A 24,788-nucleotide genomic window follows, 5' to 3' on the forward strand; every position below is an offset into this window, starting at 1 on the left:
TAAAATGGGCAGGTCAAATGGTAGTTCTTATATGACTTTTAATCTAATAATTACCTAATGCAAAGAATCAATTCTAATGTGGAAACTTGACATGTAAGTGTTCTTTAGTATTAGTTTATATACCAGGCATTGTTGAGCTTTAATTCTGTTACCATATATATTCTAAAGCATGTTATGGTTGAAACTATAAAACAGGAAAAACTGACCTCAAAGTTGCCTCAAAGGAAATCTGGAGACGTATTTAGACTGGGAAAACTGAAAAAGGTAGTACTAACTTGACTGTAACTGAAATCTTTACTGACTTAAAACAATTATGAATTTTTGGAGGCCGTATAAACTATATATACTAACTGCAATGGTGAAAACACAAGTGAACGTATAGTGGGCAAAAATTGTGGGGCCACTGCTTCTACTTAAAGTGTGTTTCAAAATGATCTGTCATAGTTTGCATTCCTGAAACCTGGTGGGAAACAAACCTTTTTTTTTTCTTTAAGATTGCTTTAAAGAAGTCATTCATATACGTCTGGATGAACTCCTCCGTGTTTTAAAATCTGTAATGAATAAACATCAGAACCTCAATTCTGTTGATCTTCAAAATGCTGCAGAAATGCTTACTGCAAAAGTAAAAGGTAAGAAAGATCTATTAAATGTGGGTGGTGTGGGCAAAAGGCATCCAAGTGATACATTTTGGTCTATAATGACTATAGTGCCATCTCCCCATGTGGTATTGGTATCATGTGTCAGTAGGAGTTATGTATACTTTCATATGTGGATATTCCCATGGAGTCACACCTGAAACTCTTTTCCTTTCGAAAATGAAAACTTATTTGGCAGGAAGCAGTCTAAAAATACTACCTGAAATAAACAAATGATATTTAAAATTTTTGAGTTTTTTGAAAGAGGGCATGCTCTTTTGAAGTAGGTCATTAGTGTACAAAAGTCTTTGTTTTGTGAGGACAGTTGGTGCTGGAAAATGGTAATTTGTAGCAACTCCACTTAAAGGAGGGAGCTGAATAGAGAAAAAGACTTTTTTTTAATGTAAAAAAAGTGAAACTAATTATATGTATGGATAAACACACACACGTGTATTACATATAATAAAGAATCAAGAATTAGGATTTATCCTCTAATGAAAGGACTTGCCACCCAAAGTGTTAGAATCTGTTTTTCTGGACTACAGTATATAAGAAGGATTGAAAGTGAAGGGAGTCTTTGAGAAGAATGGGACGGAATTCAGTTAGGAGATTAGTAGAAATAAGGGACTGGATGTGGATTGGCAGTCTGATCTAAGGCAGAAGCTTGAGTGTGGTGGAGGTGGAATGTGGTTGTTCTAGAGGAGGGGATGGATGTTGATTTGATGAAATGCAGGATGTTGATGATTAATGTGAGTTGAAGAGGCAGACTTGAAAGGTGTGGTGTCTAGGTGGTAATGGAAGAAGGTGACCAACTCAGACTGTGCAGAGTAAATATAGGCTGAGTAAGAGATCCCAGGGACAGAGAGAGGATGGAGAAACCTGATGAACACCTAAGAAGTAAGGAGATGGTCTGGAGAAAGATGTCATGGAATTTTAAAGTACAAGAAGTGATTGTCAGTGTTATATGTCACTTACAAGTAATATGAATTCAAGTAATGTAATTGTAGAAAGTGATTACCTGCAGGTTGAGTAAGGAAAGGAAAGGATTCTTTGGGGCAGGGAAATTACTGTACTGAGTCTCAGAGGTTGAGTGGGCATTTTTGAGTTGGGGTGGTGGAGGTTGGGCCTGTGATTTGGGGCACTTGCACGAGAAATCTGGATGTGGAGAACATGGCGCAATTGGTGAACACACTCCTATCTAGAGAAGGCAAAGGGCAAGTGTCAAGGGCTGAGTGAGGCATGAGGACAAAATAAAAAGCTTGTCAATAAAATATGGTCCATATACCTGAGAAACACTTCCTCTGCTTTTTGACATAGATGTATTGTGTTTGTGTGGTTCTTTTTGTTCCCCCTGTATTTCAAGCATTGAGAAACATATAGATGGCTTTAAATGAGAAAAATGGGTAGTTTCTGTTGCGACTTTTAAAAATGTGCTTGGTAACCAAATTTGTTTTTAAATAGATTGTTTATAAGTGTCATTTAACTTAGATAGGGAAATTTGCGTCTATAGATAGTAAAATTTCCATGCTTGGAAATAGCGACCACAGTTCATTCAATTGTTGTCAGTAGCTATTGTGTGCAGTCAGGATGTCCTGGGGAAGGAGTGTGCCTGTGTATAGTTGGTGTCCACATTCCAGAAACAGACTTGAAGAAAGTGGCCTCTCAGCTGCCTTGGAGATCTTTTTTCCTTTGAGGTAAAGCAATCTTTTGAATATTATCTCCCACTATGAGTGTCTTTACCCTTGGGATTATTGTTACAATTTTACTTTTGTGTTGGGTGAAATTTAAAAGATTACTTTTTTGTTCCTAAACTTCTGTTTCAATATGCCCCATGAGATTAGAAAATTTTTTAAATTGTGTTTTCCTTGGTATAAATTTATGTGTTTAAATAAAACCTTTCCAGCTCACTCTTATTGTTGAGGCCATCTAAGAACATCACTGATACCTCAAATGAAAAATATTTAGTGACCCGAAAAATTGAGGTCAAATTCAAACATACTTAATTTTTTCTTCTAATGATAATTTAATTTTAAAACCCTGGAAAGGCAAGGGGGAGGTAGAAACTATTTTTGAATCTCTGTTCTCTGGCAATCTAGATATTTTTCATATGCTATTTTAACATTTTAAAAAAACCTATAAAAGCGTGTTTTTATTTCTATTTTAAAGGGGGAAAATTTAAAGAAAAAAGCTGTCATACATTAGGATCAGAAAGCTGACAGGAATGTGAAGATCATTTTGTTTTAAACCCGTGATTACATTTAAAAAAACAAAGGTGACATGACTTGTTCTGAATGTCTTCACTGTCGATGCATTTGACAAATATACCAAAACATTAAGAGATAACATACACAGAATGACTTTAGAATCATGGAGGTCTAATCTTGTTTGTGCTACTACAGGTGTTAATGCATAAAGTCTGTCTGCTTCCTCTGCATACTAAATGCATTGGAATGAAATTGGAATCTTTAACTCCTTTTACTTTTTATTTTAACTTTGGAATTTACCTTTTTAATAACTTTAAAAGAACATTTTAAAACTTTAAATTAAAAACTTTAAAAGATAAGGTTTTCCTCATTCATTCTAATAGTGATTTGTATTTCCTGTGTCTCCTCCTATTTCCAAGCAGGAAGTTCAGTCTGACAAAATATTTGCAATATGGTAAGAGAGATACAGCTTATTTTTGAAGTAGATAAAAGACATCTTCAGCGCTCAGTAATTTGTTAGGTACTTTAGTATTTGTGTTTTCACGATTTATAGTTATTTTGGTCAGTCTTGTAATATAAATTAATAGGACTAGGGCCATTTATTTAGGTTTTTCATGATCTGTAGTTTGCCCTAGATTTAAAAATTGACAAAAAAATTGACAAAAAAAGCTTTTAATTACATATCTAAAATTGTAGAAGCCTCGTGTCTTCTTTCTGTTTTGAAAACTTAATTTTCTAATAGGCAGTACATTCAAATGGTTCATAATGCAAATGGCATAAAAGAGTATTCAACAGTGAAGTGTCTATTTTATCTCCCTTAGCTACCCTTTCCTTTACCTGGATAAGCAACAACTATTATTGATTTTTTTGTGTATCTTTCCAGAGACATGTTATGCATATACAAACGATACAATATGTTCTCTTCTTTACCCTCCTTTTTACACAAATGGTAGCCTTTTTGCTCCTTGCTCATTGTTCTGAGTTATGTTCTGTACATAAAGCATTTCCTAATTCTTTTGTTGTGATTTGTTCTGTTTTTTTCAAAGCTGCATGGTAGTCTATTATATTTATGTGCTATATAATCTATTTAACCAGTTCACTAATAGATGTTTGGATTGTTTCCAATTTTTTTCTGTTACAAATAATGCTTTGTTGAATAGCCTTATTCATTTGTATTTGTATTTCTGATATCGCTAAACACCCTTTGCAGTGGTTCTGCCCTTCTGATAGCAGTACTGAAAATGCTGATTTACTGCACATTTGCCAACACAGTTGGTTACCACACTTTGTTATCCAGTCTAATAGTAAAAATTGGCATCTCAGTGTAGATTTGATTTGCATTTCCCTTATTTTGAGTGCAGTTGTCTTTTCATATGCTTTGGAGACATTTATACATCCTTCTATGTGAGTTGACCCTTTTTTTTGATGGTTGGTCTTTTTTTTTCTATTTTGATTTGTAGAAACTCTGTGTTAAGTGAAATTAATCCTTAAACTTTGATGTAAGTTGCAGACTTCCTTTATCTTTTGATGTGCTTATGGTATTTTATTTTATTTTTGCATTTAAATTTATCAGTCTTGGGAACCTGGGTGGCTCAGTTAGTTAAGTGTCTGACTCTGGCCTAGGTCATGATCTCACAGTTCATGAGTTCAAGCCCCACATCGGGCTCTGTGCTGTCAGTGCGGAGCCTGCTTCACATCCTCTGTCTCCTTCTCTCTCTGCCTCTCCCCAGCCCTCTTTCTCTCAAAAATAAATAAACATTAAAAAAAATAATAAATTTATCAATCTTTTGTATGGTTGTTGGGTTTTAAGTAATAGGAAGGACTTCCCTGCTCTGAGATTATAATAGCATTCTCCAGTGTTTTTTCATTGAATGTTGTCATAGTGTCATTTACTAAATTTAAGTCCTTGATACATTCTAGAGTGTCTACATGTCTGGCTTATTTATCACATAATTCATCTTTTCCTGACTGATTTGAGATGCCATTTTTATCATAAGTACACTAAACTGTCATATGTGCTTATATCTATGTTTGGACCATATTATGTCCCGCTGATTTGTTTAGTCATGTGCCAATACACACCATCTTTACTGTAGTTGTAAAGTATGTTTTAGCATCTGAAAGGGGTAACTCCTCTTTCTATTACTCTTTTTGTTCAGGATTTTATTTTTCCATCAGGATTTTTGAATTGGCTTATGTAGTTCCCAAAAATATCTATTGGTATTTTTGAGGGGATGAGTAAGGTTTATAAATTCATAAAGTCATAATTAAAGTTATGAATTAAGGAGAAGTTATATACTTAGCATTTCTGAAAACAGTATGCATTTCATTTCTTCAAGTTGTCTTTTATGTTTCTCAGAAGCAACTTAAGGTTTTCGTTTTGTAAGTCTTATTGTTTTTGGTTTGTTTGTTTTTTCCCCTAAACATTTTTTCCCATGCATAAGGTGAAAATTTGCTTCATTATATCTTTTAATTCAGTGGTTTTCAACTGTGGTCCCTAATTTATGACATCAGGTTAGTGGATTGTGACCAACATTTTTAAAATACAAAAGAGAATAGAAAAGAAAAACCAGAATACAACACTATTGTATCAGATGTAAAGATGTGGAGTTTCTGGGTGACTCAGTTGGTTAAGCATCCTACTCTTGATTTCAGCTCAGGTCATGATCTCACAGTTCATGAGATGGAGCCTCACATCAGGCTCTGTGCTCTTAGCACATTCCTGCTTGGAATTCCTGCTTGGAATTCTTTCTCTCTCTTTCTCTCTGCCCCTCCCCTGCTCACTCTCTGTCTCTCAAAATAAATAAATAAACTTAAAAAAAAAAAAAGACCTAAGAATGTTTCAGAAACTTTATAGGTGTTATATAACTTATAACTATTATGTGTGTATGGTATACTTGGTCATGATATAATATGTATTTCTTACGCAAGGTTGTGGTCAAAAAAGTTTGAAAATCACTAATAGATGATATGTATGAAAGCTATTCATGTGATTTCTTAAAGAGATACTAAATGTGCCTTAGTGCTTAGTGACTTAATAAGGAACCCAAGGGAGATAATTATTTAAACCTTGAGCAAAATTTTGATGGAATTTTGAAGAATGTCTAATAGGAAGAAGAGAGTGGAGACAGAGAAACCAGTTAGCAGGTTGTTAAATAGTCCAGACTAGAAGTAAAATGTGGCCTTTTGAACTAAATGGCAGTGGGAATGGAAGGGAAGAAAATATTTTAGAGCCATCTTGAAAGTAAAGATAATGAGCTAAGAAATGTATGGAAAAGAGTTGGCTTAAAGGGCAGACTAGAAGAGAGGGTAGAGTTCAATTAGGACATGTTGAGATTATAATGCGGGTAAAGCCTGGGAAGCAGAAGGAATATATCAAACAGACCATTGGAAGTGTGGATCTGGAGCTCAGAGGTTAAAACTAGACAGGTAGTTTTTAAGGATCCATTTACCTCAAAGATATGAAAGAGGATGTGATTCTGTGGGCATAATGTATAGAGAAGAGAGCCAAGGTGAGAACTGCAGGCTGAGTGGAACGACTATTAAGTAAAATTGTCAATAGATAGATATAGAACATGAGGGCACCATGTTCACTATCAAGCAGGGTACTCTAAGCGCTTGACGTTTCTTTGAATAATACACCATTTTACAGACGAAGAAATTGTAGTGAGGTGATGTATCCAGAATAACTCCAGAAGTGGTAATGGTTAGATTTGAACTCTGGTCTGAAACTCTGAAGCCCTCTCCTTCTAGTTACTATCTATAACAAACTGCTTCTAACAGTGCAGAAGACTTCAAGATGGAAGCAAGTGGTTAATATTTGTAGTAGTAATAGCAGACATTATTGACGATATACTTCCTGTATGCTAGACACTGTTAAATTTTGCTTGGATTATGCTATTAATCTGCACAGCAAATTTTTCAGGTCAATACTATATTGTACTGTCAACTTATTTTGCAGATAAGGAAGCTGGGACATAGAGAGGTTTGCCCAAGGTTGCACACAAATTAGGTGGTAGAGTTGTTGAGAGTTGCAGAGTAGTCAGGTAGGATGAAAACTTGGAAGAAAAAAGGCCTCCAAGTTTGACCAATAGGTTTTTGTTGCCAGTGTTCAAAGTGGTTTTGAGTGAAAATAATAACTAACATTTATTGAGCATTTTCTGTGTAGCAGGCTCTGTTCTGAGTTTATTCAGTTTTTATAACAGTTCTCAAAATACATACTATTGTCCATATTTTATAAATAAGGAAACTGAGGCACAGAGCAGTTGTGTTACTTAACTTAGTAGGAGACATAGTTAGATTTAACCTAGGCAGACTGGCTTCGGGACCCATCCTCTTAACCAGGCTCAGCAAACTACTTCTGGTGGGCCAAATCTGGCCTGCCTATTTTTGTAAATAGTCTTACCAGAGCACAGCCATTCTTACTCATTTATATATCACCATATCTCATTCATTTATGTATGGCTCCTTTAGACCAAGTTGAATAGTTACAACCTACCGTATGGTCTGAAAAGTCTAAACTATTTGCTCTCAAGCCCTTTACAAAGTTTTTCAGCCTCTGATAACGATTAAACTGGATGAAAAGCCAAATCCTGGTGAATTTAGTTATGACCTATTTATAGAGATTTGGCAGTAAAAAATAATAAATAAATAAATAAATAAATAAATGTTAAGTTTGAAGAGGAAATATGGTAAAATTAAAGTTTTTTCACATAGGAAAGATTTGAGTATGTTAGTAGCATAAGAAAAAATGTCAGTTAAATTTTTTTTTTATCTTTATTTATTTTTGATAGACAAGAGTGTGAGCAGGGGAGGAGCAAAGAGGGAGACACAGAATTCAAAGCAGGCTCCAGGCCCTGAGCTGTCAGCACAGAGCCCGATGTGGGGCTCAAACTCATGACCTGAGCCAAAGTCAGACGCTCAACCGACTGAGTCACCCAGGCGCCCTAGAAAAAAGGTCAGTTGAGTTAGAGATCATAAAACTATGGAGGAAGGTGGCCCAGAGTTTTGGAGAATGCAGGAGAGAGTGGGAAGATTTATTACTGGAAAGGAGCCAAAGACTTTTCTTTGAAACACTGAGCAGAAGAAAAAGAAAAAAAAAAAAGAGAAAGGATATTAGAAATATAGGGCTGTTTTGAATTGGAGGCAAGGGCAATAATAGGAATTTTCATTGGATGGTTGTAATCTCATTCAAGTAAGGAGGAAGGCAAAGAAAGAAGATGTTCAAGTAAGTGTCTTTTCACTATTCACAATTACTACTTCTTAAATCTCCCAGTCATGTTTAGTGCTATGAAAACCATTTAGGAAAGAAACAATAATTGTAGAATTTGGTGTGGTGTTATAAGGTATTTTTTTTTTCTTTAAAGTCTAACAGGTTAAGGTTAGGAAATATAAGTAGGCTTTACATTTTTGCTGGTTATAGGTTATTTTAAATATACATTATAAGTTACTATTTAAAGTTTACTTTCCAAGGGGAAAAAAAAAAAGAGGTTAGAGTGGGAGAGAGCCAAAGCATAAGAGACTCTTAAAAACTGAGAACAAACTGAGGGTTGATGGGGGGTGGGAGGGAGGGGAGGGTGGGTGATGGGTATTGAGGAAGGCACCTTTTGGGATGAGCACTGGGTGTTGTATGGAAACCAATTTGACAATAAATTTCATATGTTGAAAAATAAATAAAAAATGAAATCTTCAAAAAAAAAAACCATCTCAATATAAAATCCAAATAAAAAAATAATAAAGTTTACTTTCCAATGAGATGTTTAAAGCAGGGTATAACTGATATGCAATAAAGTACATGTATTTAAAGGACACAATTTGATCAATTTTGACATGCATACCCTGTGAAACTGTCACAGTTCAGATAATGTGTACCCCTTTGTAAACCCTCCTTTCTACACCTGCCTGCAGCCCCCTTTCATTAAAACTAACTTTCTTTCTTTCTTTCTTTCTTTCTTTCTTTCTTTCTTTCTTTCTTTCTTTCTTTCTTTCTTTCTTTCTTTCTTTTCTTGAGAAAGACATGGGGGGAAGGGCAGAGAGAATCCCAAGCAGGTTCCACACTCTCAGCACAGTGCCTGACGCTGAACTCCATCCCATGAACTATGAGATCATGATCTGAGCCAAAATCAAGAGTCAGATGCTTAACCTACTGAGCCACCTAGGCGCCACCCCTCCTTCATCAATTTTGATATGTTGTGTTTTCATCTTCCTTGTGTTCAAAACATTTTCTAATTTCCTTTTTTCTTCTTCAAGCTATGGGTTATTTAGAAGTGTGTTATTTAGTTTCCTGGTATCTGGGATTTTCCAGAGATCTTTCCGTTATTTCTAATTTAATTCCATCTAGTCACAGAACATTTTTTGCCTGATTTGAATCCTTTTAAACACATTTTAACTTGTGTTATGGCCCATAATGTAGTCTATCTTGGCAAATATTTAGTGTGTATTTGAAAAGACATGTGTTCTGCTGTTACTGGATGGAATGTTCTATAAATGTCTGTCTAGGAGAGGTGGCTGATAGTATCGTCGAAGTCTTCCATATCCTTACTGATTTTCCATCTACCTGTTCTGTCAATTATTGAGAGAGGGCTATTGAAATCTCTGGCTGTAACTGTAAATAAATTTGTCTATTTGCAATTCTACTAGGTTTTGCTTCGTGCATTTTGAATTGTTTATCAGGGGCATAACTGTATAGAATTATGTCCTTGATAAATTGACTCCATTATTATAAAGTGACCTTTACCCATAGTAGTTACCTTTGCTGGGAAATGTAATTTGTGTGATGTTAGGCAGTAAGCTGGGGCTCTTTTTGAGCTTTCCATGTTTCTTGTTTCCCATGTTTCTTGTCTGTCAAGATACTTGTCCTTCGTTGCCTGACAGCCGATGTCTTGAAAATTTTTGTTTCATGTATTTGGTATGAGTTTCTTCTAGTTGTTTCAGACAGAAGTATAAACCTGATTTTCCATCTTGGCCAGAGTAGAAGTCCAAAAATAGTTTTTAAATTATTTATTGTGGTTCTTAAGTTTTTCTTTTTGTTTGTACTGGGGATACCTTAGAAGAGTCTAATAAAAGATATAGACCTGAGCCCCTCATGTCTACAGAGGCTTATCCATGTAAAAGCTTGGTTGTAATTTCATGAGGTTTAGAGGCTTGAGGTTTCATTCATCCTTGCTTAGGAATTCTTGCTTTCCAGCAAGCATTTTCAACCCCAGTTGCACATTAGAATCACCTGGGAGAGCTTTTGAATAAATACGTATGCTCCATCAGACCTTTGAAATCTGAATTTTTGGTGGTAGGACCAGATTTTTGGTTTTTAAACCTCCTAGATTTTTGAACAAATACCAATGCTTCATCAGACCTTTGAAATCTGAATTTTTGGCGGTAGGACCCAGATTTTTGGTTTTAAGCAATGATTGTATTATGCAGCCAAGCTTTAAAACATCTTGTGTTAAGCAAAGGATGGCTTCCTCTTCACTTGGTCTCTTTACCTTTCCTTTACTGGCTAGGATCCTAGGGAGGACGGGACACAGGGAGCCAGTTGCTCATTAAACTCAACTTAAGTAGAAGGGGTTACTTTAAAAAAAATTGCCAATTCCACCTTCAGATTTTGTCTTGGTAAATTATATCTGGGCTTTTAACAAAGGTGCCTAGAGAAGTTATAATAAGAAACCTTTTTCAGTTATGTTTCACAATTTGCTTTTCACAAAATGCAAAATGGTTGGACTGTCTCTTTGGCAAACAAGAGACAGCTATATATATCAAATTAGCCTGAACCTCAGAGCCCAAGAGCCTGAAAGAAATAAAGCTATAAATAACTAGGAATTTAAATTTTCTAAAGCATTGGGTGTTTATGTGATATGCTTTGTATGTAGGATTTATGCTATGTCAAATGTATATATGGTGTCAATTAGTGGTAATTCTTAGTGAAAAATGTAGTTCATTTGACTAAAGTGGGCCCACAGTGCATTTATCTATTTTTTTAAATGCCATAAAGCAATAAACATAGAGAAAATAGGGTGCTCTTAATGAGAGGTCTGATGTAATATGGACTCTGTGACTTCAAGATGGATTGATTTCACATTGCATCACTTTTTAGATGTGTCAAATTATGTAACGCATGGAGTAGGAAGTTTGGAATGCCAGCTACTTTTATGCAAGCTGATTCTTTTGTATTATTTTTCTTAATGAAGAACTTGAACATCATATTCATTGTGTGTATTAGGCTTCTCAGTTCCCAAATCTTCTAGTGCTTCTAGAAGTAATGGTGAATTTTTAAGAGATTAAATGACTTTGTATGAATCTAGTTTAAAATGTTTTCTCCCTCGGGGCACCTGGATGGCTCAGTCAGTTAAGCATTCAGCTCTTCATTTTGGCTCAGGTCATGATCTCACAGTTAGTGAGTTTGAGCCCTCTGTCAGGCTCCAGGCTGGCAGCGCGGAGCCTGCTTGGGATTCTGTCTCTCCTCCTCTCTTTCTGCCCCTCCCTGATCATGTACGTGCTCACGTGTGCTCTCTTTCTCTCTCAAAAATAAACATTAAAAAAACAATTAAAAAATAAAATGTTTTCTCTCTCATTTATTGTAACCAACCTTTCCCCATAGCTGTGAACTTCACAGAAGTTAATGAAGAAAATAAAAACGATCTCTTCAAAGAAGTATTTTCTTCCATTGAAACCTTGGCCTTTACCTTTGGGAATATGTAAGTAGAGACTGTCATTTAAAGAATTTGGGCCTGGGTATCTCAGAGTATGTCATATAATTCAGTAGAGACTTGGAAAGTAAATATTAACCAATATAAAATATTATCACAATACTGGAAAAGCTATATTCATTATTGTTTTATTACTGTATTTGCCAGTGTCTTTAGAGCTGTTCAGAAGCAACATCCATTTGCAAGTGACTATGTGAATAAGTTCCTAGGAGTTTATTTCTAAGGTTCTTACTTAAAAAAAAATTTATTCTAGATTACATGTTGAATGTAAAGCCTGTGACAGAGCAATGTAATGACTTGTCTTTTTATTTCTGTTTCTTATTCTTACTTCCCTGGATAGCCTGACAAACTTCCTTATGGGAGATGTAGGCAATGATTCGTTATTGCGGCTGCCTGTTTCTCGGGAAAGTAAGGTAAGCCAGGTTTGTGTGAAAGCAGAGAGTTTAATATTTTTAACATAATATTCCAGTAATTTCCTGATTTTAATCTCAGCAGTAGTCTTTGATAGTTTTTGAGTTGAGCAAGAAAAACAGATCAGTTCATTTTAAATATAATTATGGTAGGGTCACCTGGGTGGCTGAGTTGGTTGAGCGTCCGACTTCAGCTCAGGTCATGATCTCACAGTCTGTGAGTTCGAGCCTCACATCGGGCTCTGTGCTGACAGCTCAGAGCCTGGAGCCTGCTTCCGATTCTGTGTCTCCCCCTCTCTCTGCCCCTCCCTTCCTCATGCTCTGTCTCTCTGTCAAAAATAAATAAACATTAAAAAAATTATTTTAAATATAATTATGGTCAGTTTCTGGAGCAAAAATTTAATTATACTTTCTAAGTGGAGCTATCATTTTAAAAGACTATCTCTGATAGTTTTATGGTGTTTTATGTAATGAATCTATATGTCATACGGTCCAAAATTTTAGTAAGTAATTCTTAACCATTTTTTCTTCCTGACATTGTCACAGATCTTAAAGATTGGTGGAAACAGAAAAATAATGCAAGAAGTAGAGAGGGTGTTAATCTTTTTACACAGCCTATAGTTTGTTGCCATGAAACACTTATTAGTAGACCTGAAGGTCTTAATTCTGCCTAAGAGTATTATGTCAGAGGATTGCAGTTCTGGTTCCCAATTTGAAGAAAAATTGCTGTGGGATAATAGAACATGAAGAATATTTGTAGAATATTGCTGCTTTAAAGATTTATAATAGTAATATTTTTGTTTGACTAAAAATTGTTCTCTAAATGCAAGAAGCTATTTTTCAAAACTGTGATAAGGGGGCACTGGGTGGCTCAGTTAAGCGTCCAACTCTTGATTTGAGCTCAGGTCCTGATCTCATGGTTATGGGATTGAGCCCTGTGTCAGGCTCTGGGTTGACAACTGGGAGACTGCTTGAGATTCTCTCTTCTCCCTCCCTCTCTCTGCCTCTCCCTCATTTGCTCTCAAAATAAATAAATAAGTAAATAAATAAATAAATAAATAAATAATCATTTTTAAAAAACTGCAATAAGGACATATGTTGTTCATTTCTTGTTAAGAATGTTCAAATCCAAAAAGATTTCAGCAAATACTTGGAACTGTGCCAAGTATTTGTATTATATCAAAATAGTATAAAAACTGCAGATCTTTCTTAAAATGATACAAAATATGAACGACTAATTGAAGTATTTGTTATATGTACAGTAACACTGAGAAAACAATTATGATTATTTCTGAAGTCATCCATTGATTAGTCAGGAAGGATAATGTATAAACCATATCACACTAGTGATCTTTAATTATTTTGCTATCATTTATAATTTTCCTTTAATTTTATCTTTTAAACATAACTACTAATTCAGAAGCTATAATAACATTATATCAGTGTGACAGCTCTGGACAATTAAAATTTTTGGTGTGACTCGTATTTCTTGTTTTTGTGCCTCTATTGTTCACACTTATTATAATAATTCTTAATAGGAAAATACCTTTTCCTTTTTTCTTTTGCACCTTGTTTTCCTTTTTGCAGTTTTTAATTAAACCGAGATTGAGCTTTAAAGGTCCATGATGATAGAATTCTAATCATAAAGTTAAGTTACTTTGGTGAAGAGTTTTTAAAAATATCTTTAAATACTAGTTGCCATTTACTTAATGCTGTTTATTATGTACTATGCACTGTGCTCAGCCTCCATCATCTTAATCCTTAAAGTAGCCTTAGGGAAGTAATGTTCTTATCCCCATTTTACAGAGGGCAAACCAAAGTTACGTGAGCTTAAATATTGAGCCCGGTGTCCTACAGCTACTAAGTGAGTGCTGGACTTCAAACCCAGTCTCTTTAATCCCTTTTGCATTGAATCCCTGCATGGTCTGTATTGCCCAACCAAAGAGATCAAATTTGTTTAAGATCTCACAATTTTGGTAGATATGTTTTCCTACACTGTCCAGTAAGGTAGCCACTTGCCATATGTAACTCTTTAAATTTCAATTAAGTAAAATTAAAAATATACTTCTGATTTACATTAGCCACTTTTCATATGCTCAAATAACCACATGTAACTAGTATCTGCCTTATTGTACAGTGCAGATACAGAACATTTCCATCATCATAGAACATTCTGCACTAAGCTGTTCACTAGACCTTCAGAGAAATGCTTATTATATGATAAAATGGTAAAAGATGGCTGGAAGAAACAGGTCTTTGTGTTCTGTTTAAGTGACAATATAAATATTTAGATTGCTTCTATAACTTCCTGACTAATATTTTTAAAATTTGCAGAATTGTATGTTTTGAATGGATTTATTAATGTTAATTAATGCTGTTAGCAAACAATGAGGTTATTTATTCTTAGATCTTGAGAACTGCAGTTGTAAATAGGTATACAATTCTTAAAAGATGTCATAGCATTTAAACAGATTTCTTAAGCCCTTTGAGTTCTAAATACTTGACATTCTTTAACAGGAATTATGTCACATAACAAATCAGAATGAAAAGTTTCTGAAGCAAAAATCTGTTAGCTTCTGCTCTAATCTTAAGTTTGTTTTCTTCCATGTTGTAAGTCTTTTGAAAATGTTTCTGTGGAATCGGTGGACTCATCTAATGAAAAAGGTAATGCTTGAGGTACTTAAAATCTTAGTCAAATTTTTTTGCGATTACTTTTCATAAGTGTTTTTGGATTACTTAATGTCTTGCTTGGTAACCTAAAGTGTTCATTTTTAACACAAACTGATGTATCAAACTTTACATAAATACTTAAGGGAAAAAACCTGCTACAGTAGATAGATAATGGAGAGACTGGTCAAGAATTCTAAACGGCTTGGGGCCCCTGGGTGGCTTAGTTGGTTAAGCGTCCGACTTTGGCTCAGGTCACAATCTCAGATTTGAGCCCCTCATCTGGCTCTGCACTGACAGTGTGGAGTTGCTTAGGAGTCTCTCTCTGTCCCTGTCTCTCTGCCCCCACCCCCCGCTCTCTCTCACTCTCTCAAAATAAATAAACTTAAAAAAATTCTATAGGGCTTGTAACTTGATGAATAATAGGAATATATATTAAAAATAAAACATACATTATAATTTAAAACCATTTTAAATTTGAACTGTGACCTTTATGTCTAAATTTGCCACTTGAATTTTTTTAAAACAGTTTTCATTGAAGAACATCTTAGGATTTGAATGCTTCTTTGTTTAGAGTTATGTGCTGATATTTAATATATACTTGATATTTTTATTTTCAGGAAATTTTTCTCCCATAGAGCTAGACAGCGTGCTATTAAAGAACACTGATTCTGTAGAATTGGCTTTGTCTTATGCTAAAACGTGGTCAAAATATACCAAGAACATAGTTTCATGGGTTGAGAAGAAGCTTAACTTGGGTGAGTTGCCCTTTAGGGCATCTGATTAACTTTGGAGTGTAAGAACTAAATTGTTCACAATTCATTTTCTACAGACGATGACTAATATGATTCCAAATTAGTAGCTGTTTCATTGTAGTGAATAAAATCATTGTCCATTTTCTCTTCTTGAAATAGGAAAGACTTTTCTTACAATAAATGTACTTACTGAACTTTACTGTGGGCCAACCACTCAATCTGGGAACACAAAGACAAATAGTATACTGTCTTTGACTTTAAGGAAGTCATACTCCAGTGGGTGAAAAGAATTGCAATCAGATAATATGGTTAAAAGAAATAAAAGCAACAATAGGTGTATGAGCACAGGCGATAGAAACATCTTAATAGTTAGGTTTTTTTCCCCAGTGTTTTCAGTTGACAAAATACTTTCACATCCTGTACTTCATTTAATCCTTACCAAAACCCTGGAAAGAAGGCAAGAAAAGAATTCTTCCCATTTTACAGCTCAGGCAAACAAGACAGGTGATTTGCCTAAGGTCAGATAGCAGATTTGCCTAGGATTATATAAGTAACTGGAAGAATATGGGATTTACCCAAAGCCTGTGTTCTTTCTACCACATTATTTGCCCTTTATAGGGAATGCCCATCAGAATCACCTGAATAGCCTTATAAAAGGGCAATACACAGGCCTAGGTCACATCTTCTAAGAATTGAGGCCAAGCAACTATATTTTGAAAGTTTCCTAGTGGGTTTCATGAGCATTTCTGGTTAAGAGTCATAGTATCATATGATGCAGACTACTATGTGTGCTCACTCTTTAAATTGGGAATTACAAATAATTTTAGAGTATAGAAGGGAAAAATAAGTTAATTTACCTTCTGATACTTTCTTTGACCTTTTCAGAATTGGAGTCCACTAGAAATATTGTCAAGTTGGCAGAGGCAACTAGAAGTAACATTGGAATGCAGGTAAGCGTTCAGTGAACTCCTAGGGTTTTGTACCAAGAGGTTACCCAGATGAGCTACTGATAGTGCCTCTCAAAATCAGAAAATTGTGTAGTTAATATAGGAAAGAAATGAAATGCTCAACTTAAAATCCTTTTATTTAAAAAAAAAATTTTTTTTAACATTTATTTAATTTTGAGAGACAGAGATAGAGCACAGGCTGGGGCGGGGGGGGGGGGGCTGGGGGGCGGCAGGTGTGGGCAGAGAAAGAGTGAGACACAGAATCGAAGTGGGATCCAAGCTCTGAGCTGTCAGCACAGAGCCTGATGCGGGGCTTGAACTCATGAACCATGAGATCATGACCTGAGCTGAAGTTGGACACTAAACTGACTGAGCCACCCAGGCACCCCTAGACTTAAAATCCTTTTAAACTTACATGGATACCCATTATGGAAAAAAATGAGGAAATTCACAATTTTATGCAAATATTGATTGTCTTGTTAGCCACTAGTTTTGCTACCTAGTTTTATAATTAATATTCTTCAGTATTTTTTTCATATAGTCGTATTTATGACTAGTTTTTCTGCAAAAAAAGTCTAAACTTAAAATTTCTCCTTCTGAAGAAGAGTAATGGGAGATCTAGAACTTTAGTGCTATTTCTATTGGAAAATTTACTTTTCAATTTTGAATTCTAGGAGTTTATGCCATTGCAGTCTCTATTTACCAGTGCTCTTCTTAGTGATATCAAAAACAGTCATCTTTTGCAACAAACAATCGCAGCACTCCAAGCCAACAAATTTGTGCAGGTAAAAATGTATATGTGTAATACACATTTCTTTAACAACAGCATACCTTTAGATAACAGCTTTTTTCCTTTTTTTAAAATGCTCTTGACAGCCTCTACTTGGGAGGAAAAATGAAATGGAAAAACAAAGGAAGGAAATAAAAGAACTTTGGAAACAGGAACAAAATAAAATGGTTAGTATTATAATGGAGTTTCATCTAGAATGGATAAAGAAGATGTGGTATATATATACAATGGAGTATTACTCGGCAATCGAAAAGAATGAAATCTTGCCATTTGCAGCTACGTGGATGGAACTGGAGGGTATTAATGCTAAGTGAAATTAGAGAAAGACAAAAATCATATGACTTCACTCATATGAAGACTTTAATAGACAAAACAGATGAACATAAGGGAAGGGAAACAAAAATACTAGAAAAACAGGGAGGGGGACAAAACAGGAGAAACTCATAAATATGGAGAACAAACTGAGGGTTACTGGAGAGGTTGTGGGAGGGGGGATGGGCTAAATGGGTAAGGGGCACTAAGGAATCCACTCCTGAAATCATTGTTGCACTATATGCTAACTAATTTGGATGTAAATTTAAAAAAAAAAAAAAACAGGGGCGCCTGGGTGGCTCAGTTGGTTGGGCGGCCGACTTCGGCTCAGGTCATGATCTCGCGGTCCGTGAGTTCGAGCCCCGCGTCAGGCTCTGTGCTGATGGCTCAGAGCCTGGAGCCTGTTTCAGATTCTGTGTCTCCCTCTCTCTGACCCTCCCCTGTTCATGCTCTGTCTCTCCCTGTCTCGAAAATAAATAGACGTTAAAAAAAAAAAAAAATTTAAAAAAAAAAAAATTAAACAAGTTATGATGGAGTTTCATCTACCTATTTGTGAATATCTAAAATCATCTGCAGTATATAAGCACCTACCGTAGAAGATGCATCTTAATCTGTAGTTTTTCTAAAATGCTGTCTTAATTAGCTTGTTGAATATGCTAAAGAAGCTTATACATTAGGGTTTCTTATTCTGCATTTAATAGTCTTTTTTTTTTTTCTGTGTAGCTTGAAACAGAGACTGCTCTTAAAAAGGCAAAACTGTTATGCATGCAACGTCAGGATGAGTACGAAAAAGCAAAATCTTCCATGTTTCGTGCAGAAGAGGAGCATCTGTGCTCAACTGGTGGAGTAGTCAAAAATCTCAACAAGCAGCTAGAAAAAAAGCGAAGGTTGGAAGAGGAGGCTCTTCAAAAAGTAATCATCTTTTTTGTTTGCAAGTTGAATTAGCAATAATCTGCTAAGGCTCAGGATTGCCTGGAAGGCTTGTTAAAACAGGCTACTGCCCCCCCCCCCCCCCCTCCAAATCCAGAGTTTCTGATTGAGTAGCTCTAGGATTGGCCCCAGGCAACTTGCACTTCCAACAGGTCCCCAGGTCATGCTGCTGCTGCTGCTGGTGGTGGGATCCACACCCTGAGAATCAGTATGCTAAGAGGTTTTTGCCTACCTTCTAAATCTTTGGGTTTGTTTATGAAAAAGTATCTTAGAGAAAGCAGTAGTTTAATATTTTGACTTGATTGTTCAGGAAGTTCACCTTTTAGGCAACTGTGTGTATATGTATACTGATTCCAGTACCTGATAGCAAAGCTAGGCTGGAACTTTATATTGTTTATAAGAAGATTATAAAGAAAATGGTGACTGTAAATAGAAAAGGCTGTTAAATAGAAGTACACATGTATTTCGTACATAGTATACTAATTGTAAGTCCTACTTGACTGTCCATTAAAGTCAGGTGCCCATGAATCACTGACCAGAACACATTGTTATCTTTAGAAATATTCTCTTTGAAACAGATTATTTCATAATTTTTGTATAAAAAGATTTTTCAATTATTTAAATTGAGTTTTATTATATATGTATTTGTTTTAAAATATAAATTCTAGTGGTCAGTGTTATTTTTTTTTTTTTCTGTGATATTCCTGAAGGTAGAAGAAGCAAATGAACTCTACAAAGTTTGTGTGACAAATGTTGAAGAGAGACGAAACGATCTAGAAAATACCAAAAGAGAAATTTTAACACAACTCCAGAAACTTGTTTTTCAGTGTGATCTTACCCTTAAAGCTGTAAGTTTTTTTTTCTTTCAGTATTTTGAAGGCCAGGGGCAAAAAAGAGTAAATATCTGCAGAAGGGAGTGCGATGCTTGATGGGTCATGATTCTTAAGGGATTTAATTTCTGAGATTAATGAAACATTTAGAGTTTGAAAATTGAATTTCAGTTTTTCATAGCAGTATATGATTTGAGTTACATTTTTTATCTGGACACTCCATGGATTGATGATTTGTCCAATTAAAATTAAAGTCTGAGAGTTTGAACATGCCTCTAAGCCACTGTCTTTCTTAACTTGGTTGACAAAATGGATTTGACCATTGAAACTTCTATCAGTACTATAAGATCTATTCTTCAAAATTTGCATAAACTAAATATTAAAATTGAACCCAATGATTTATTTGGGAAAAAAGTATCCTTCCCTCAAATATTTTCATTTGCCTCTTTAAAATGACTTTTATTAAAAGTTTATATACAAAATACCTTTTTTGGGTATACATTTCACAAGCTGTAACCCATGTATAAATTTGTGTAACCACCACCATCACAATCAGGATTCAGAACAATTCCATCACTCCAAAAAATTTGGCTCATGCTGCCCCTTTGTAGTCAGACTGTCTACCCAACCCTGACCCCTGGCAAATATTGACCTGTGCTCTGTGTTTATAGGTGGGTCTTTTCCAGAGTGTCATATAAATGGAATCCTATAGCATGTAACTTGGAGACTGGCTTCTTTTCCTCAGCATAATGTCTTTGAGATTCATCAGTGCTATGCATGGATCAATAGTTCATTTCTTTTTATTGCTGAATAGTATTCTGTTACATGAGTGTACCACAGTGTTTATGCATTTATCAGTTGGACATTTGTGTTGTTTCGAGTTTTGGGTGATTGTGAATATAGAGCTGCTATGAATATTTGTTTACAGGTTTTTGTGTGAGCATAAGTTTTCATATTTCTAGGGTAAGTACCTAGGAGCGAGCTTACTGGATGGTATGGTAAATGTCTGTTTAACGTTACAAGAAATTGCCACATTGTTTTCCAGAATGACCATAACATTTTTCATTCTAACCAGTAATATACGAGAGTTCTGGTAGTTCTGCATCCTTCACAACACTTGTCAGTTGTTGTTTTTATATCTTAACTGTTCTAATACGTGTGTAGTGGTAGTTGTTTTAATTTGTATTTCTGGAGTGACTAATGATACTGAGCATCTTTTCAAGGACTTATTTGCAATCTCTGTTTTGCCAGTTTTTAAAACTTGAGTTTGTTTTCTTATTGTTGAGTTTGCATATTTTGTCTTCCAGTCTGAAACTTTATTCATATATCAGTTTCTTTCAGGGAACAAAGGGTTTTAATTTTGATGGAGTCTAACTTAGGAATTTCTTTTATGGGTCATGCTTTTGGCATTATATCTAAGAGTGTTTCACCCAACTAAAGGTCACAAAAACTTCTCTCCTATGTTTTCTCCTAAAAATGTTATAGTTCGACATTGATATATGATCTATTTTGACTTAATTTTTATATAAGGCATGAAGTATAGATCAAGGTGTATTTTTTTGCATATAGATGTATTAAAATTATACCCATGGGGTTTTAATTTGTGGAAATGACTGAATGCTGACATGGAGAGGTCAATGTTATTGAAAGATGAACTGCTTACTTCCATTTCCCGAGAGAAGGGAACATGCTGTGCCACACAGGGTCACAGAAGTGCCAGGTTTGGTGAAGCAGAGGCAGGAGTGAGGGGAAAGCTGAGTACATAGCCTTTATTGGGTTTTCAAGAGAAAAGCAAGGTACATCAGGATAAGCAGTATAGGATTGGTTAGCTTGAATAAGTCCAGTGTGCTTTGGGATATAGGGGTGGTCTCTAGTTGCTTGTACCTAGCCCTGGGATGATTCAGAGCAGGAGAAAATACCGACTTGGTGTGTGAGAGTTAGTTAATGAGGTTGTTCAGGTTGTATATGAAAGATGTGCCCCCTCCACCCTCTACCCCTGGGCTAAGAATTGGTTAGCCCTGGGAGGAGCAGACTCTCCCCAGCGAGCAAGCTTTTTAAGATATCAAAACATTATAAAATATGGAAAATGAAAAGCATTAATACAGGTGTCCACTTGTTCCAGTACCATTTGTTGAAAACATTGAGCCCTCTCCAATGCTTTGCCTTTGCGTCTTTGTGAAAAATCAATTGACCGAATTTTTATAGGTCAGTTTCTAGACTCCCTATTTTGTTCCATGGATATATGTACCTTTCCTTTGGCCCAAATTCTACTATGTTGATTACTACTGTTTTATATCAAGTCTTAAAATCAGGTAGTGTGAGTCTTCAACTTTATTCTTTTTTAGAATTGTTGTGAGTATTTAAGATTCTTTGCCCATAAAAATGTTGGAATCAGCTTGTCTGTATCTATAAACAAAGCCTGTTAGTATTTTAATTGGAATTGTGTTAAACCTTAGATCAGATAGGAAGAATTGACTGTATATGTAGCATCTTAAATATATATAGAGTTTCTCAATCCATGTAGAGAGTATGTCTCTCCACTTATTTAGAAACATAGTATTTTTTTAATCAGAATTTTATAGTTTTCAGCATAAAGGTTTTCCACATGTTTTGTTAGATTTAAACCTATGTATGTATGTATTTATTTGGGCGGCTATTGTGAGTGTGATTGATACAAATAAATAAATAGATTAAATACATACCACATATAATTTATGTGTATGTATCTATGCATACACATTTCTTTAATTTCAAATTTCAATTGTTCATTGTTACTATTCAGAAATACAAGTGATTTTTGTGTATTGATCTTGAATCTTGCAACCTTGCTGAAATTAGTCCTAGAACTTTTTTTGTAGAAACATTGGGCTTTTCTACATAGAAAATCATATTATCTACTAATAAGGACAGTTTTATTTCTTCATTTCCAGTCTGTATTCCTTTTATTTCTTTTTCTTTTTTGCACTGACTGTGGCTGTGACAGAAGATATCTTTGTCCTATTCTGGATTTTAAGGGCAAAGCACTTAGTCTTTCACCATTAAATATAATAGCTTATAGGTCTTTTGATGATGCCCTTTATCAGGGTAAGGAATTTCCCTTTTTCTAATTTGCAGAGAGTTTTATCATGAAGAGAGAATTTTTTTTTAACTGTTGAGAATTTTGGGATTGTTTTTTATTACAGCATAAACTAGCAAATCTGTCTGCTATAGTATGTATTTAATATATGTGTATATATTTTCTAAATTCTTTTATAGGTACCTTTATATACTATTTCATGTACACCTAAATATGGGAAAGGAACATATTTAGAACAAATAATGTATAAATACAATTTACAAAACTTAAATATGCAATGTTTGCTAATTAAATTATTATAAACATTTATAATTGTGTCTTTGTTTTTTAAAAAAAGAGATGATTTTATCAAATGATTTTTTTGCATCATTTGATGTGATAACAGTTTTTCTTTTGTAGTCTGTTAATATGATGGATTATATTAATAGTTGAGTGTTGATCTCTAGTCTTTTATTCCTGGATAAGCTGCTTTTGGTTGTTATACATTGTTCTTTTTATATATTGCTGGGTTCAATTTGTTAGTATTTTGTTGAGTATTTTTTTCTTTTTCTTCTCTGTTAATGAAAGACATTGGTATCTATGCTTTTTTTTTTAATCTGGTTTTATATCAGGGTAATTCTGGCCTTATAAAATGAATGGGGAAGTGTTCCTTCTTATCAGTTTTCTGGAAGAGAAACTGGTGTTATTTCTTCAATTGTTTGGTGGCATTCTCTGGCGAAAGCAAATGGGCTTAGGGTTTTCATTTTTGGAAGGTTTTTCTTTTCTTTCTTTCTTTTTTTTTTTTTTTTTTAAGTTTATTTATTTTAAGAGAGAGACAGAGAGTGAGCAGGGGAGGGGCAGAGACAAAGGGAGAGAAAGAATTCCAAGCAGGCTCTGTGCTGTCAGCGCTAAGCCCAATGTGGGGCTCGAACTCACAAACCGTGAGATCATGACCTGAGCCGAAACCAAGATTCAGATGCCATCTGACTGAGCCATCTAGGTGCCCCGTTTTTTTGGAAGGTTTTTCATTATGTATTCAATTTATTTTGATATAGGCCTGTTTGAGTTAATTATTTCTTTTGGGGTGATTTTTGGTAGTTTGTGGCTTTCATGTAATCAGTCCCTTTTACCTCAGTTGTGTAATTTATGTGCAAAAAGTTGTTCATAGGTTTTCTATAAACTTTCAGTGTCTCAATAGACTGTAGTGATATTCCTGATATTGGTAATTGTGCTTGCTTTCTTTCCCTCTAGTTAGTCTGGCTAGAGGTTTATCATTTTGATTGACCTTTTCAGAAAACTAGCTTTTATTTATTTGTTTTTAATTTATTTTAAAATGTTTATTAATTTTTGAGAGAAAGTACAGCACATGGGAGTGCACAGGGGCACATGGGGGAGGGGGTGGAGAGAGAGAGAATCCCAAGTGTTCTCTGTCAGCACAGAGCTTGATATGGGGCTTGAACCATGAGATAATAACCTGAGCTGAAATCGAGTCTGATGCTTAATTGACTGAGCCACCCAGGCATCCCAGAGCTAGCTTTTAATTTCATTGGTTTCTCTATTGTTCTTTTTAAAATTTCATTTATTTTTGCTTGCTTTGGGTTTATTTTGCTCTTCATTTTAGTTTCTTTTAACTCTTCTTTTTTAGAGGTGGAAGCTTAGATTGTTCATTGAGACCTCTGTACTTTTTTAATACAAATATTTAAGTATTTAGATTTCTAAGTAATGCTTACATCCCACAAATTTTGAATTTTATGGCTCTATTTTTGTACATTACAAAATATTTCCTAATTTCCCTTGAGACTTCATCTTTGACCTATGGGTAATGTAGAAGTTGATTAATTTCCAAGTGTTTAAGGATTTTCTGGATATATTCCTGATACTGATTTCTAGTTTAATTGTGTTATAATGAGAGAAATATTTTGTATAATTTCAATTTTCTTAGATTTATTGTGGTTTGTTTTATGATTCAGGATATGGTCTGTCTTGGTGAATGTTCCATGCATATACTTTTAAAAATGTGTATGTATTCTGCTTTTGTTGCCTTGGGTATTTTATGTCAATTGGTTGTTGTTGGTTTATGGTGCTATTTATTCTATATCTTTGAGGATTTACCTTTTACTTCTGTCAATTACAGAGGAAGGAGGGTTTTTTTTTTTAAGTTTTTATTTAATTAAATTTTTTAATGTTTACTTATTTTTGAGAGAAAGAGAGTGGGGAAGGGACAGAGAAAGGGAGAGAGAGAGAACCCCAAGTGCAGAGCCCTACCCAGGGCTCAAACCCACAAACTGTGAGATTATGACCTGAGCTGAAATTAAGAGTCAGATGCTTAACCCAAGAGCCCCTAAATTTTTATTTAAATTCATTAGTTAACATACAGTGTAATATTCGTTTCGGGTGTATAATATAGTGATTCAACACTTCCATACAATAAGTATACTCATCACAACAAGTGCTCTCCTTAATCCCCATCATCTATTTAACCCAACCCCCACTCACTTCCCTTTTGGTAACCATCAATTTGTTCAGAGAAAGGAGTTTTGAAGTCTTCAAC

General features: G+C 34.8%; 1 protein-coding gene across 5 annotated transcripts in view; it reads left to right on the plus strand.

The window, feature by feature from the left end:
- Positions 1 to 24,788, plus strand: part of ARHGAP29 (Rho GTPase activating protein 29) — a 63,478-nt gene that overhangs the window by 17,713 nt on the left and 20,977 nt on the right. For 4 of the 5 annotated variants that reach the window (XM_019457555.2, XM_019457552.2, XM_019457554.2 and 1 more), the window contains 10 exons: positions 495 to 629; positions 11,433 to 11,529; positions 11,882 to 11,954; positions 14,567 to 14,615; positions 15,239 to 15,376; positions 16,259 to 16,323; positions 16,995 to 17,105; positions 17,197 to 17,277; positions 18,146 to 18,334; positions 19,063 to 19,200. In XM_019457555.2, coding sequence (XP_019313100.1) covers positions 495 to 629; positions 11,433 to 11,529; positions 11,882 to 11,954; positions 14,567 to 14,615; positions 15,239 to 15,376; positions 16,259 to 16,323; positions 16,995 to 17,105; positions 17,197 to 17,277; positions 18,146 to 18,334; positions 19,063 to 19,200 — 1,076 coding nt within the window. Of the gene's footprint in view, positions 1 to 494; positions 630 to 2,204; positions 2,330 to 11,432; positions 11,530 to 11,881; positions 11,955 to 14,566; positions 14,616 to 15,238; positions 15,377 to 16,258; positions 16,324 to 16,994; positions 17,106 to 17,196; positions 17,278 to 18,145; positions 18,335 to 19,062; positions 19,201 to 24,788 lie in introns of those variants that run through there. The other variant, XM_019457556.2, reaches the window with a different exon arrangement.

The sequence above is a fragment of the Panthera pardus genome, unplaced genomic scaffold (genome assembly GCF_024362965.1).
Source record: "Panthera pardus isolate Hobbes unplaced genomic scaffold, ASM2436296v1 HiC_scaffold_11, whole genome shotgun sequence".
Taxonomy (NCBI): domain Eukaryota; kingdom Metazoa; phylum Chordata; class Mammalia; order Carnivora; family Felidae; genus Panthera; species Panthera pardus.